General features: G+C 27.5%; 2 protein-coding genes across 2 annotated transcripts; one reads left to right on the forward strand and one right to left on the reverse strand.

The window, feature by feature from the left end:
* Window positions 1-1,116: 1,116 nt before the first annotated feature.
* Window positions 1,117-13,938, reverse strand: LOC113556319 (transcription initiation factor TFIID subunit 1). Its single transcript, XM_026961190.1, has 25 exons — window positions 13,474-13,938; window positions 13,198-13,401; window positions 12,953-13,138; window positions 10,731-11,038; window positions 8,996-9,382; window positions 8,643-8,883; window positions 8,361-8,495; window positions 8,074-8,297; window positions 7,772-7,892; window positions 7,572-7,713; window positions 7,369-7,499; window positions 7,089-7,310; window positions 6,700-6,959; window positions 5,515-5,686; window positions 5,291-5,432; window positions 4,963-5,232; window positions 4,541-4,899; window positions 4,215-4,451; window positions 3,998-4,142; window positions 3,632-3,922; window positions 2,626-2,768; window positions 2,445-2,567; window positions 2,224-2,329; window positions 1,409-1,561; window positions 1,117-1,352 (listed from the first exon to the last, which is right to left on the reverse strand). The coding sequence occupies exons 1-25, from the start codon at window positions 13,936-13,938 to the stop codon at window positions 1,117-1,119; spliced, it is 5,403 nt and encodes a 1,800-aa protein (XP_026816991.1).
* A 395-nt stretch (window positions 13,939-14,333) lies between these two features.
* On the forward strand, window positions 14,334-17,708 carry LOC113548202 (putative uncharacterized protein DDB_G0282499). Its single transcript, XM_026948955.1, has 4 exons — window positions 14,334-14,532; window positions 15,383-17,140; window positions 17,244-17,404; window positions 17,472-17,708. Exons 1-4 carry the CDS (start codon window positions 14,464-14,466, stop codon window positions 17,554-17,556), a joined length of 2,073 nt encoding a protein of 690 aa, XP_026804756.1. The 5' UTR covers window positions 14,334-14,463; the 3' UTR covers window positions 17,557-17,708.

Consider the following 17,708-nt stretch of genomic DNA (forward strand, 5'->3'; position numbering starts at 1 on the left):
TTAAAATATGCAATATGTAAAAAATCACAGGCAAATTTTAAAATAATAAGGTAAGACATCAATTAATTTTAAGTTTTTTATTCCTTTTAATTTTTATACGCTTTAAAATAGTCAAAATTAATAAAAATAAATCAAAACCAATACTATCATTTTGTAAATACGAAAATGAACAAAATAGAAACAAAAGAGAACTAAAATATTAAAATAAATAATTATATTTTTTTATGTAATAATAAGCATTAATTACCTTAAAAAATCTACTATATGACAAATATACCTTTACACCCAAAATATGCAAAAACATGCACTTTATTTAATTATTACTATTGTTATTAAATGGCTTTATATCTCAGTTAGCATGTTTTCTTGTATAGCGAAAATAAATGCAAATGCATGAACTTACGAGCCCCGATTATTACTGTACTTAGAATCATAGACTTATTAACTTAATTAATTTAATATTAAATTTATTAATAGGTCTATACTTAGAATATTGTGTTTATATATTTAAATTAATTTATTAATAATTAATGGCCCATTAACCAACTGCACTTTGAGTAATCAATTATGGTATTTTTTATAGAGTGTACTTAACTAATCTATGAACTTGCTGGCCTGTTGTATTATTTTTGTTAATCAAATGTATTATGTAAACTATTTAATAAAGTTTTTGATTGGTACTAAAAATATTGTTGCTGTATGGCATTAATTAGTATTTGAAAAATTAAATAGCCAACTAAAATAATAAGATTTAGTTGATAGGCTTTATAATTTATGAGTAAACTGTCTTACACTCTTGCTGTGGTTGACAAATTTCAAATCATTTATTTTATTACTTAAAATTAATTGTCACTATAAGGTACTTCATTTGTTCATCCACAGAAGATATGTCTCTCAATTTTAAAGAATTATCAAAAATATTTTTTCTGCTTATTGTAGTGAAGTCTTTTTTTTTATTATTAATTATAAGTTAATATAATAACATTAATTTTTTACAAGACAGTGAGTACAACATTTGATACAGAAAAAAAACACGTATAATTATGAAAATATATCAAATTTACAAATAAATTTATTTTATAAATACATTTTAAACAATTAACAAATAGTGATCACTTAAAACCACAGTTCTCCTAAATCACCTTCAGTTTTAATATCTAAGCTGTCATCATGAGGACTGTCGTCTTCATCTGAATCGCTGATTTCCAAATCATCTTGGATATTTGCACTGGTATGATTTTTAGTACTTGACCCTGTGAGATCTTTTTCATCACTTGTGTCTAGATTTCGGCTACCGGTAGGCAGGAAGTCTGAAGGATCATAATTTGGATCGAGGTCCATACTTTCGTCGGCTATTAAAAAAACAAAAATTATATGCTGTTAGATTAGTATGATATTCGTATTTCACCTTGGATTTGGTTGGAGAAAGTTTCAGGAGCAGGATTGTATCCCATGTTACCGAGCAAAACCATGGCTTCTGCTACTTGTTGACTGTCATCATCTGGCGGATTTTCTCCAACAACTTCCATGAAATCATCTTCTTCACTCGAACAATGTAAATCTAAAAATAAATATAACAAAATTTAAAACCATTTAATATGTATCTTTACGTATAAAAATTTTGTGTAATGACGGGTATGTCCGCTATGCACTCCGAAACTACCCATCCAATTTTGATGAAATTATGATCAATGTGTATGATTTGATCTCCATCATAAGATATAATAGTTTTTATCTCAATTAACTCAATTTTTTTTTTTTTTATTGTAAATCAAATGTTAATTATATTTAAGGCTGTGCTATTATTTTTAACAAAAGATACATAATTGGTTAATCAAATAATTGAAAAATCTATTATTCAAGTAATTGAAACAATCAAATATAATCTATATTATCCAAATTCTGAATAATCAAATTACTGAGTTTTTTAATCGGTTATTAATTATGGTTAAGACAAAAAATAAACAATCTTAAACATGAAAATAGTTGTTTGTTTTGACATGAAAAATATCTGAAATGCTGATCTTAAATGGTCAAAAAAATGTAATGCTTGGCAGGACAGTAATGTAAAGTTGATAAATCGTAAATATCATCTATACACCAAAAACATTATTTATCCTGACACTAAATGTTAGCATTAGACAACCAAATTTAACATGGATTTATTTTGAACGGATAACAAAGTGCATATTATTTAGCTATTATATGTATTAAACAAATTACCGTCTTCTAATATGTGATTAGTTTCTGTTTTGAAATTACTGTCTGGATCCATTTGAAATTCTATATCTTCAATGTTTACTTTGTGTTCTCTTGGTGAATTTAAGTTCTAAAAAAATTTTTTGTATTATATATGTGAACAGAATTTTGTTGAAAATGTATGATACAAATTAATTTTGTTTTACGCAAATATATACTATAAATAATAAGTTAATATAACATACATCCTCAACATCTTGCATGTCTGCATAATCATCCTCTGCAGCAGAATCCATATCAACTTGTTCTAGAGCTCGGGCCTGAACTAAACTGATATTTTGTTCCACTTGTGTCAAGTATTGATCAAACTGAAATTTATATAGAATAAGATTTTTTGTAACAATATTCATAGTTTCAATTCTTTACCTCTTCTAATGATTCTGTAGCCACACTTATCAATTTCTTTGCTTGTTGTGTAAATTCTGAATCTTCGCCATTATATGCAACACTATTTTCAAAGATTAAATTTATGTCTGCCAAAAATTCCTTACGATTATGATACTTGTGACCTGAAAAAAGTAAGTAACAAGTAATGTAACATATTATGTTATAAAAAAGATTAACTGCATTATGTATAATCAGGCATGTGTAAACCTTGCTGGCACGAGGGCAGAAAATTCTTATAACTACCATCATCTATAGTCAATGATTATTGTATTTTTAAAATGATAATTTATTAATAACTGAAAAAGTTCAAGATATAAGATTTTTTTTATACAATAATATTTATATATAATATTTGTCCAATATAGAAAAAACTTAACCCACAAGAGGAAGAGCTGCTTACTTTGTTTTCTCTCGTATGTATATACCTATATGCATAGTATGATCCAATCAAGTTCCAACAATTAATAACTCAAATATTGCTTAAAATCAAGCATACTAACCAATCTGCGACCTATGGTACTTTTATATTTCTGTTTGACACTTACTCATATAATACACAAGACCCAAATGAATAGAGATATGAGCAAAATCTTTCATATAACCTAAGTAAGACGTAAGTTGCTAGCAATAGACCTATTAATCCACTACTCAACTAATTAACTCATAAAATTCTTCATTTACTAAAATTTTGTTTATACAATAATATTCAAACTAAAAATCTATTAATTTATAAATTATATTATTTCATTTATATATTTTTTTTATCTTTCTTGTTATGAGACTCGTTTCAGACATTGTATACAATATGACTGGTTTTAGTATTATTTTGTACCCATAACTATTTTTTCAATTTCTTCAATGATTGAACCTATTAACTTAGAAAATGCATTAGAGCATTTATTTCCCATTTTAATATGATAATTGTTAGTAAATATAATGTAGAATAATAATAATAATTTATATAAAAAATATGAATAATACTCACTAGAAACACGTGAAGCAATAGTTTCTAAATCAATTGGTTGTTTAATGACATTGTAATAATCCTTGACTAATTTACGATTAACTGGCTTCATGAATGGCCATGCTTCGCTCATAGTCTTTACTTTACCAACAACATTATCCAATATAAATGTTAAAGCCACTTGGTCATTATCATCCAAAAGTGGATTGATTGCTTTTTCTAGTAACATAAGACGTTCTTCTTTTTCATGTAGACGATCTACACAAACACCCAACATACGACGAGCAGCAACTGTTAGTGAACTTTTAGCACCTAAAAATGAATTGCATTATTGTAATTTAAATAAAATAGATTTAACTAAAAAATATAGTATTATCATTTATTCACCATTGTACAAAGTAGAATTTTCTACAATTTGATTGACATCAGAAAGAAATTCTTCACGGTTCTGATATTTTTTCAAATGTAGTCCATCTCTAATGGATTGTAAATCCATGGGTCTCTGCACTATATTGTAGTAATCAGGCACTTTCTGTAAAATAAAATTTTTAGGTAAGCTAATCAGATGCATTTATTAAACAACTAATATTAACAGTTATTTTACCTTGACATTAACTGGATAAATAAATGGATGCACATCAGGCATACCACGCATTTCATTTAATATAGATTCAAAAATTGTGGATAAAACAATTAATGGATCAGTGCGTCGTCTATTGGCAGAACGATCAGGTTTCTTTAAATAATCGCAGTGCAGTTCATTCTTACGTTTCTTGTTACGTGATAAAGCATCTTTGGGTACTTTCAAAACAAGTGATCTCCTTTTTACTTCTTCAGCATGCTAATAAACAAAGAAAGATGTATTTACAATATATAGTACACAACTATAAAGTATTTTTATTTCTAATTCATAATTAACAACACACAAACCTTCAAGAGTTTACTGGATAATGTGACTTTAGTTCCATCTACATTAACTAAATCTTCATCCTCTACATTCATTTGTTTTTCAATTTCTTCTTCTTGCTCTTCAGTAAGAGCAACATTAACTGATGCATTACGATTTAGATTGTATTGAGGACAGGCTTTGTTCGTTCTCATATGACCAACATTGCCACATGCTCCACATCGAACTTTTAAATCAGGTTTCATTTTACTGGGCTTTGGTTTACGTGGTCTCGGTGGGGTAGCTTCCATACGTGGTTTAGGTATAGTAACTGTGCCAGAAGTAGGCATTGGTACATCATTACTCAAAGAATTGCTCTTGTTGACCATGGAATAACCAAAACCTTAAAATATATAACATAAAATATAATAACGGTTATTAAATGCATTAGGTAATATAGATTTACCAGGTTGTGGTTTTGCATTATTAGAAAAGCGTTCACGTTCTTGATTTCTTTTTATACGTCTCAACTGTTCTTGTATTCTTCGTTTTTCACGTTTCATCTCTTCTTTTTGGGCTTCATCCATAAGCGCATATTGACGAATAAAACCTTCATCTCTTGTGGTTCTAATTTTTAGATAAGCATCAATAACGCCTGGTTTACGTACAACTTCTGTTCTAGTGTATTCTTTTCCATCCGATCCTTGAAATGTTCTATATATCCTAAGTACACGACCTGTAAGTAAATTAAATGTTTATTTTACTGTTTGTATGATAATTGTGTTCAATCATACCTGGTTGTCCAGTAGATGAAAACTGCATACTATCATCATCATCCATTTTCTTCTTATCTCTTTTACGCATGTCATCACTAGTACAACCCATGATCATTTTACGAAGTTCATGACGTTCTTGTTCTTCTTTTTCAAGTGACAACTAAATTTAGTAAAATTATTGTATAGTCATTTATTAGATTTTAATTTATTTAATTCATTCAAGATGAAATTTAAGTACATACTTGTGTGCTTGTTTTTTTATTTGACAACATATTTTCAATGTTTTTTCCCATTTCTTCAATATCAGAACAATCTTCTTCATCAAAACTTTCTCCTTCGTCTGTGGACAACACTTCATGAGATGAAAGCACTCTATTTTGTAAATCAAATATTCTTTGGCATTCTTCTTTGTATCTAAAATATATTGATAAAAATTTAATATTTAATTATTACAAGAAAGAATATTACTAAAAACAGAAGAACAATATATTAGAAAGATTTTATACATTTTCTTTAAACTTTTTTATAGATCAATATTATTAGTCAACAGTATAAATATGTTCACCGTAGAAAACAGCAATTGGCAGGTACCTTATTATTAAATAATCTACAATTTGGTTAGCTTTAAAATTAAATTATTTGTATTAGCATCTCCTATAATTATTATTTTATAACTTCATAAGTATACATAAATTAGAGTCAAAAATTTACATTTTTTGAGCGTTATATCAAGTATATTATGTGTTCAAGAATTCAAGTTTTAAATTTTTATGAAATGTATACCTCTAAATATTCAATTATAAAATTTGAAAGTGCTTTTTTTGCTTTTTTGATTAGTTTTTTTTTACTTTTTATGGTTTTTTCAGAAAATTCCTCGGAAAATCTATAAACAATAAGGCAAAATGTCTCGAAAGTGAAGTTTGATTTTTTTATAATATAAAGATTTATTTTGATTTTTTAGTTAAAAACTTTTCTGTAATTATTTTGTTCCAATATTTTTTGTAGTCTTTAATTATAATTACAATTATTTTTTATTATTATTTTTAGCACAGTTACAAATTATGTGTATACCTACTTTATCATGTAAAAAGAAAGTTTTTTTTTGATTAAATAATTTTGCTCAAAATTAAGTTTTTTAAATGCTTATTTGAGTGCTTATAATGATGTAGCACTTATTTTAAAGATTTTAAGTGCTATAAGTCCCGAGCCCTGCTTATAATTATTTATAATTATTTGTCTAACCAAAATATTTACATTTCTTTGTTCTTTTTTACTTTTCTAACTTTGTATATAATATATATCAACCTATTATTTTTATTTAATATTATGCCATATTATTATATATTATACAGTAAAAAAGCATTTATTAGTCAACATGTAAAAATTAAAATTAACATAATTTTTATGTTGTATTTGAATATTTTTACCTTTCTTGGTGTTCAGCAATGGAAAAACGATTGCCTCTTGAAAATTTTGTCATTCCTTCTTCACCGGCTTTAGCTTTTTCAGTAGATAATGTACGAACTACATCAATAACTTCCCATCGAGACAATTTTTTTATTTCTTCTTCAGGTACAGCAAATTTTCTCAATAAAGCTTTTGCATTATTCAATGACAATCGTCTTAAATCGGCATCTGTTCCAGTAACCATACGTTTAGGTTGAGCTTCTTGTTCTTCTTTATTCAGCTAAAATTAATACAAATGTACAATTATTATTTTATTTTTTTTATAAAACATTAACTTATACAAAGTGATAATACAATAATTTATATAATATTGAAATTTAACATAAATAAGATATTAAAAGTAACATACCGTTGGTTTGTTAGGTACTCGTACATATGAAAATCCTTCTCCACATCCAGTAGGATCTGCAGGACCAGTGAGTTGAAGTAAACACTTATTCTTCATAGCTTGTATATATGCTCGGGTTGTCATCCATGGTGCAACTTTGATTTCATCATCCATTTTTAGTTGCATTTCTTCGTCATCGTCTTCTAAGCTAGTTAAAATAAATTTTTCTCCATAGCCGGCATCCTATAGAAACATTAATTATCAATAAAAATTTACTGAATTAACTGAATATTTAAATTACTTTAAGTCTTTGCTCGGCTGCAATCATGCTAAAATAAGCACAACACTGCTCTGGTGATACCATGGCACGAATTTCTTCTTCCGATGGTAAACGGAAATCAGGTTTAATTACCCACCAATTGGAATCAGATCCTATATTATTAAAATAAATATTATATTATTGTTAATTTAATTTATTTATTCTTTCTAATTATCATTAATTACCAGTTCTTTTAAAATCGGCACATAGCTTAAGACGTTTACGAATGCTACTTTCTGAATGTGATGGAAATGCTTTTTTAATGTCATCCATTTTTATACGTCTTGGATAATCAGTACTTTTCCAAAATAGTCGATAAATAAAAACCTAGTAAGAAAAAAGATATTAGTACCTACAAGGATTTAAAAAGAAATTTATTTTTTACCTGTAAAAAGTCTCTCACAAAATTGTTAGCACGTTTAGAGTTTGGACCAGGAACTTCATACAATGGACAAAGTTGACCAGATGTAAATAAAGCATCTATTTCACGTATGTAATAGGCATGCCTAAAAATTAGTAAATAATAAATAACTAATAGAATAACATTTGTAGTTATAAATTTAATATAAGCAGTAATATGTAATTAGGTATATTTCATTTTTTAGTAAATCTTAGCCAAAATAAATTAAAGCTCAAATCTATTGAATTTAATATAGTAGTATAGTAATATGATATAGAATTCCTAACCTTGTTCTTATAAGTAAGAAATCGTTTTCCAAAGGTTTGTGTTCATATATTGGTGTTCGATATAAATTATTTTCAATAACTTGAATTGTTCTACCAGGTGATAGCACACCCAGAAAAGGTGAAGTATGGGCATAGGCAATTTCTCCAAATTGTAAGTTTGGTGGACCAGGGTCTTTGCCAATTTTACGTTTATAATAGTTTTTAATTTTAGAGCACATTCCAACCTAAAAAAAATATTTAGATAACAAAATAATTATTTTTTAGTTAATTTATGTATATATACATACTTGATTCAATAAAGGTGGGTGTTCTTCACAATATTCAACTAAAATAATTGAACCATCTCGGCCAGTCAAGTCATCAGGTGTTCTCATGAAAAATACATCACCTCCTCCAGAAGCTATTCGTTCTTGTTCTCTAAGCTAAATTAATAAAAGTGTTGATAATTCATAATGTACTTAACATGAATAAAATGGACATCTTTAGAATGTTGAGCAAAACACAATTATGGATGTACCACTAGTAGTATATTTTATCAATTTTAATATTTGATTCAATGTTTTGTTTACCTTAGCTTTCTTTTTAATGTTTTTCAAAAGAGGCTGCACAGAATGAAATATAGGCTGAGCAACAGCACCATGAGAATAACGTTTCATAGGAGGACGATGGAAATTTCTTAAACGCATTGGCCCCATATGAGTTTGTATAAATGGAGCTTTTAACTCGACAACGGGCGTTGAATGTTGGATGATATTGCCACCTCCAACTTTAAGACGTAATGATGTTTCAGATGACCTTGGTTGATAGTAACTGAAAGTTTTACAACAAATTGAAAATTAATAACTTTATATTTTATACTAAAACATAGTGAAATAAGCAATTTTAGAATTAATTTGTAATAAAAAATTCTTTTATTATATACCAGTCATTTGATACATTAAATGGATCTCTGTCTGGTGATTTAGGTGGAGGTAATGGAGTATCTTCTTCAAGAACATTAATCACCCCAGCTTTACCAAGTAGAAGTTTTGATTTTTTAACATGCGGATGAGGAATTTTTACTTTAACTGGAGTAGCATTATCTAGTCTTTGTTTTGCAGGATCTACATCATCAGGAACACCCAATATAATATTTTCATCATTGGGATCTAATGTTAATATTTTTGGACGAGGTATTTTTTCCATATTTTTAGCATCCCAAATGATTTCATCTTCCCAAGTACCATATACTAATTCTTCATTTTCTACTGGAAATATAGAATACCAGGTATCATCTGTGGTATCATTTATTGGTTGTTGCTTTGAACCCCTAAAAATGTTTTAAAAATTAAAATAAATTGGTGTAATATGAAAATATAAAACAATACTATGTTTATATTTGCGTATATAATAAAAGACATGAAGAAGCTATAATCCAGTATGAATGCACAATAATACAAAAATATACACCCTTAGACACAGACCGACAGGCAGCTGCAAGATACCTAGTATATATCAAATAAGATCAATACTATATAATACATATTGAATATTTAAAAACAACACAGTCTGATAAATATATAAAATCATATATATCTACCAGTCACTACTAGATTTTACATCCTTACTACTTAACACATCTTACTTACCATTAAAAATGTCATCTATAAGAGAAGAGATAACTTTCTATCATCACTAAACTTAAATAAAGGCTGAAAAGTAATCAAAGTTTACTTCTGTGAGTGATTTATTGACATACCCTATTTTAATGAAATATTTAACTAAGTATGTACATTCGTTCACTTTTTACTCTCTCATATATTTTAGTTATTTGAACAAACTCAATTATATGATGAATTACTAGAATACTATTCTAAATTAAATATTTTATTGTCAAATAGGTTCTGTTAAGTTATATATTTTTTTTAGCTGATCTGTAATCATATTTATTAAAAATATTTTATATTATTTATATAAAACGTCTCACCACTATAATATAATTTAAATTTATCCGTATAACATAACTATGGTGAACAATAGCACCAGATTAAATTATCTTGACATTAGTTAAAATATTAAATTACAATAACCAACAGGAATAAATATTTTAATATAATACCACATTGACATGTTTACTGCGAATCACGCAATTTGGCATCAAGTATCTTGTTATTACATGCACTACAATTTGGTTAACATTATAATTAAACTATAATATGTTTATTTGTTAGTATTTCTTATTAGTATTATTTCATAAGTATGTGCCTATTACACACTGATATTTTAATTTTTCTATTTTTTTAAAATTTCCATGGATTTTGTGTCACAATAAGTACACTAAAATATGATATGTATTAACCACATATAAGATCAACAACTAAAGAAATTAAATCAGCCAGGTCATTACATCTGGGATTATTTTTATGAAGTTGTACAGATCGTTATCTGGAAAAATCTATCTCCTTAATAATTAATCCAATGCGTGCATATGTAGTTTGGTTCAGGTTTTCCTAGGGAAATTCATTAAGTTCAAAGTTTTTAATTATATATTAAATCAATTTTTATTTTAAGGATTAGGGGTGGGTGAACCACTAAAACCTCCCTTACATGCGTACCTGTATATATACATATATATAATTTTTTAAACGACTTGTTAAAAACATACATAGAAAACTTACATATTTGATTTTGGAGTCATTTTATTTTGTGATTGTGATACATTTATGTTGGATGTAGCTAATCGTACTGATCCACCTGCAAGAGGAAGCATTCCTTTTCCAGGTTGGCTAAAAGCTTGTGCAGTACGATTAGTACTACTTGGTACCCATCCAGCAGCATTAGTCTTGCTATTTAATTTTTGAAGAACTTTATGTTTAATATCTTCTCCATTCCATATTATATCATCTTCCCAATGCAACTGACTAACCATTAAATAGGCGTCTTCTGGATATGGATTTTCTTCTGGAGTATTTTCTATATCTTCAGTCTGAAATAATAATCAATTTTAATAAATAACAGTATTCAAGAATTGTGAATTTTAACAAAATTATTTTGAAACTGAGAATCTTTGAGTTTAATTTTTTAACATTTGAGGACAATTTTAAAATTATGAAGTCTTAATATTTTTCAATCAATTTTAAAAGCTCTGAAAAAGGTGTATTAAGACATTTAAGACTAAAATAATTTGAAAAAGAAAATAGTTAAGGTATCTGTTAAGTATCTATATTTTTGCTATAACTGTAAGTTACCCTACAAAAAAAAAAAAAAAAAAAAATATATTGAACGCCACATGCTAAAAATTACTCCCTTTTTTTTTAAGCAACATATGCCATGAAAAATATTATATTATACATATAATATTTAATATTGTAAGAAAAATATTATCATAATTTTATTGTATAATTAATGTATTAATATGAAAAAGGTTAGTTCAAGTACATTACTTTGTTAATTATTTTTTTTGACGTCGACAAATTGTATTTGTTCTATGCGGCGAGCGTCGACAACCTGTATTACTTTCTGATCTCTCCCAGTAATACCAGCATACAACAAGGTATTAGTACTTATGCCTCCACACAGATAAATGGTTGAAATTATTTAATTTGCTGTGGTTTGAGATTTCGGGTATATTTTATATTTGTATTATATTTACTATTATTACGAAAAATGTTCAGCACAGGGGAATCGCTCAGGTCAACCAATGCCGCAGTCAAAGTATTAATAGTTGAAGTCAATTCGTTAATATTTGACTTGTAAACATATTTTAATTTTTTGCGTGCCACGGATTTTCTATCAGTGGTATATAGTACAGTGGATTCCGCTTAATGTGGGCACGTTGGGACCAACCCTGTTTGCCAATAATAAAGCGGTTGCCCATAAAAACCAAAATTGGTAAAAAAAAAAAAAAAATTATAATATCAAAAAATATCAACAAAATCCTTTACTGCATGAATTTTTATTTTTTCCAACAAAAATGTACTTATTGTAAAAAACACCAGGAGGATGGGAAAAATATTTTAAAAATATTCAAGTGAAACTACCTTTAAAAGTTAATTAAAGATTAATTTTTGGCACATAATTAGGATATGATATATTTGAATATTTCAATAAGTATTATACTTAAAAATCTATACTTATTTTTAAAATATTCTGAACAAAAAGTACTACAAGATAGATTTTTTTTTACCAAAGATCGGTAGTATCATTAGAATCAAATTGTTATTGTTGTAACATAAAGTGGTTAGTTTTTCACTTTGCACAACAATAATATTTTCAGTCGTTTATTTTTCATCTGAAGTTCACAATGTTACTACTAGGTAGATGTAACTGGCCGTATATGTAGTAATGTTGTAACTTTATTTTCAACAATAGAAACTACGAAAAACTAATTTGTGCCATTTTTGGTACAATAGGCAGAAAAGGGTTTTAAGATTTAAATGGTACCTATAGTGCTTTTTATTACTTTCGATAAACACAATCTCATAGATATGACAAAACTCGATGAAATTAGTCATTTTTAAATACATATGTGTATATTCTAACACTATGATAAAATAAAAATTGCCCACATAAACCGAAACGAGTGCCCATAATACGCGGCTTTTTTTAACCTTGTTAATATACATTTTATATTGGGACCAGACAATTTTGCCCATATTAAGCGAATGACCATATTAACTGGTGCCCACATTAAGTGGAATCCACTGTATATTCAATCAATAGTCGTAGGAATAAACAAGATATAAAGATACTTGTGAATGAGAGAAAAAAATGTACCACTATTTTTAAGTGATAGGGTACGTGTACTAACAATTTATTGAATACTAATGGGCTAAAATTATTACCTATAACTTAATTTTTTATTTATAAATATAGAACAGTTTTTATAATATTTTCTTACTTTATTGTCTTTAAGTTTAAAACCATAATCAAATTCTTCTCCATTTTCAGGAACTCCCAACATATCATACCACAACTTTGCTGGACCACATCTCCAGTATGCTTGATTATTTGAACCATCTTCATTTTCTTGTTTATTTGGATTAGTTTGTTTAGAAAAACTTTCAATTGGTTGTAAAAATTTTTCCTAAAAACTAATTATTTATACAAATTGCATAATAATATATATATAATATAGAAAATAACCTCATCGTCACAAGCAATGAATTCAGGATCTGGTAATGAACCATATTCAAGACACAGAAGTTGAGTTTTGGAATCATTATCAGAAGAATTATAATCATTTGCATCACTATGTCTTCTCTTTTTACGTTTTGTTTTAACATTTCGCCAAACTTTAGGTAAGCGACTTGATTTATTAGGCTTAAACAATCTAGAAAATCTTAACACCTAAAATCAAAAGTAGATTTAAAAGAATTAAAGTCATCTATTATTTAGGTATATAATGTGCATCAATATTACTTTTCCAACTCTAAAATCAGGAAACAATGTGGTTACATCAACATTTTCATATTTTGAAGGTAACATAGCAGCCAGCGGTGTTTCCAGCCGCTTGGATTTATCAGTTTGTTTATCGTTTTGTTCATTGTCACCGTCATAGCCACTTTCCAAAACTTGCTTTTTAAAGCTAGTAGTTTCATCAGCTAATTCGTCTATATCAAAAAAATCCTGAGCTGTAGGTGACTTCTCATCAACAGTATTTGAGTCTTCATGACCATTTTCGATTCCTCGTAGTTCAGATGAGTCAATGACTTCAGATACCATCGAACTAAATCCAAGTTTGGACAAAGACGCCAAGTATTTTTTTGTATCTTTGTCCAGTAAGTCATCATTTTCAAGCTGCCCGCTCTCATCGATGTTCCCGAACATAAAACTTGTCAAGTCGAAATCACCCTGTTGGGCTTCAGAACTGCTGTCATCGTTCATATTTAAGCCGAAGTACAACCAACCACCACAGCAAATTATTTATTCATTTTATAATTTCAGTTTCTTGAAAAATACTTTAGTATAACTTTCTGTATAATTAAATAACTTAGTGCGATATACAAGCATTACAAGCAGAGAAAAAAGACTAATCGTTTAATGTTTAATGTTTATGACTTAATACGAGTACGAGATAATATCACAGAATAGATATAATAACAAAATAATGATAACGGTACAGTGCGGAAATTTTAGAAACGAAACAATAATAACCATTAAGACTATTGTAATGCTGGTAGCATTGTGTGAATAAAATTACGTGATAACGATTTAACAGAGGGAAAGCGACAGAAGTACAAAATAATGAGATAGATAAAAATTGTACTGAACATCGATCTCAAAAATTCAAAAACAATTCAATTACTCAATATAAAATATTTCCATTAATTTAATTCAGTAAACTAAACTATAGTACATATATATTAATTTTCTCGTTTTTACTGTGCATAATTAAATTGTTTATTCACAATGGCGTTAAGAACGGATATGTATGTGTCCTGTATTAAAATATTTGGCGTTCCGATTGTTCCTCCACTCGTAAGTACATTTTAAATTTATACCAAGTTCGTTAAAATAATTAATATTTTCATGTATTTTAATCACCTAATATAAATGTTTAATAATAGTATCTCAATATTTGAATTTCTTCTAAGACTTACAGTGGTGTATATAGGGATTATTTAATATTTAACTACTTGTAGGCCAATTACATTTTTTAAGGATTTGAGTCATAAATTATAAAGACATATAATATGTATTATATGGGTACATAAATACATAATTCCTATGTTTTCATTGAGCCTAAATTTCACTTATGGGCCTTATATACACATTTGTTTATTTAGTATTTTTACAAGAAGTTAATTGATCATAGTTTTAGTTTGAAATTAAAATTACTAACTAAAACGTCATTAAATCTCATTACATTAAAATACTTACTGAATTTTTCATAAGAAGTCAATCCAGTATCTGTCATAATAACGGGCAATGATTAAAGTTCTTGTTTAAAGTAGATAAATATTGTAAAAGATTTTAAACTTTCTTATGTAAATTCTATCAAAAAATTACAAAAAGTACATAATGTATTTAAGTTAGGGAATCTATATTTATATTTTATTACCTATACTATTTTAAAATATTTAATTAAAAATATATTTTATTATTTGTCTTATAATAATTATAATTTCGTGTATATTCTGTCAAGCAAGAGATGTGTATCCCATTCAACACCCTGTCATTAAAACAGGTTCCACTTTCTACTATTGCATGGTGTTGTGTGAAGATGTTCATAAGAACCAATCTTTGTCTGACCATGGTGTACTCTTTTGCTAGACAGAGTATACATAAATTACTATTACCTATAAAGTGATTTATTTTTAAATTTCAGATGACGGATCAGAAAAGACTTGAAATGAAAGAGTATAAGGAAAAGGCAATTGCTTATGAACATAAATTCAAGGGTAAAAGAGTTAGCTTGGATAGTGGAGTAATGATTACAAGTACAGACATGCAAAAAATTGAAAACTTTGAATCCCCTACTACAGTGTTAAAAGAACCTGTTTATAGTGATGTAAATAATATCAATAAAATTGCAATACTTAATGGGATGAAAACTGATGATTCTATTTCTCCAGAAACACCAACATTAATTTCTGAAGAAGACGAGAATAATTTTAATGATAATTCTTCCAGTAAACAGTCAATTTATATTAAGTCTGAAACTGTTGATTTAATTGATAAATCTGATGACACTTTGATTCCTCAACAAGAATCAAATAATAATTTAACTGTAAATAATTCAATAGTCCTTAATAAAGATAATTTAAATGATAGTTCTCTTTATAAAGAATCGAGTATTAAATCTGAAAACCATAATTTAATTCAAAATTCTTGTGACACTTTGGTTCCAAAACAAGAACCAACTCAAATTTTAACTTATGATACTATTCATGTTGATGTAGATAATATATCAACAAAACACATTCCTCGTTTAAGAAGTAATTCATATACTTTATCATCACCAAGTCCTATAATGGTAGCATTTTTAAATAGTCAAGTTCAACAACAATTAATGGAACCTAAAAGCTTAGAAAGCAATATTAACTTTAGTAAAGAAAGTAAATCTGAGCCACTTAATATTTATATGACCAATGACAATGAGGAAAAAATATTGAAAGCTAAAAGTCTTTCACTCAATTCTGTTCCTAAATCATTTCATAAACATGAACTTACAAACAATTCAATTAAGCCAAATCTTAATAATAAATATACAGAAAATAATATTATATCCGACCAAAATCAAGATGAAAGAGAAAGCTTGACTACAATTGGAACAAATTTTAGCAATGACGAAAGCATTGTAGGAAGTGTGATAACTGTTTTTAATGGTAATAGTTATGATAACAACAGCAGTCCTAATTCAATGACATGCAAATCTATGAAACATTGTTGTTGCCGACATAGCGATGATGAATATTCTATAAGCAGCAGCAACATACATTACAAAACTCCTGAGGAGTTAAACCTAGAAGCTGAACAATTACGCATTACAAAGTTGGATTTAGAAAAAAGGCATCAAGAAGAATTGTCTAATTTAATAAGAAAACAGAGGGAAGAGCAAGAGAAAATTGCAGTTAGGTACTATTTAGTATCGCAAAGTACATCTGGAATGTCTTTTGACGGGTCGGAATGTTCAGAATCTATATCGAAACAAATATTATCTAGTTCTCCATCAATTCAATCTGGAATGACAGTCACTAATGACAAAAGTATATTATCTGATACGTCATCAATCATTTCTAGTTGTTCGGTTAATAAAAGTTTGGTTTGCTCATCTCCAAGACAAAGAATATCACCTCGTTCTCCACACTTGCACCAAAACATTAAATTTTATCATAGAATACGTGGTGGCTTAACAGCAAAATGGACAAGAGCTCCCACTGAAGTTGAAAATTCTGCAGCAACTATTATAAACGCTGGCGTTAGAGGTTATTTGACCAGAAGGCTATTACGTACTGAAAAGGCTCAAATGTTTAAAAAGACTATTTTAGATTCATTGAAGACAGCTCTGATAATGCATATGGAATTAAAAAAGCAACAACCTACTGAATCTGATTTAGAACTACATCGAAGAATTATTAATCAAGTAAATATATTAAATCTGGAGTTAAAAAAAAAAAAAAATCTCCAACGCTATTAACACTTCTATAGTTTGTATAATATTAATTATTTATTTAATTTTTAATTAGCTAACTACTGCTTGCTATGATTTGAATGATTTAATTTTGGGATCTGTACAAGAAAGAATGACTGTAATTAGGGGTGATCGTGAACGGTTAGTGGCTGTAAAAATGCGCCGTAAATCAAGTTCAGCATTGGCAAATAACAAACAGTCTCCAATATTGAAACAGTGAGTACTTAGTTTTTTACAACACAAAATTAATTGATATAATCTAAATATTTTTTGTTATAAATAGACCAAAGAAATCAAGATCCGGTTATTCATTATCAAAGAAAGCATCTGGCAATTTTTCTGAAAAGAGTTCCTTCAAAAAATATTAATAATATTTTAGTAAAAAAATTATATATATATTTACAATATTTTTAATTTTTAATTTTTTTTTTAGCTTTATTGCTAAAAATTACTTTATTTGTTTTTAGCACAATAATAATTTTATGAAAAGTTCTCATTAGTTGTAAGATTTATACCAAAA

Source organism: Rhopalosiphum maidis, chromosome 1, assembly GCF_003676215.2.
Source record: "Rhopalosiphum maidis isolate BTI-1 chromosome 1, ASM367621v3, whole genome shotgun sequence".
NCBI classification, from domain to species: Eukaryota; Metazoa; Arthropoda; class Insecta; order Hemiptera; family Aphididae; genus Rhopalosiphum; species Rhopalosiphum maidis.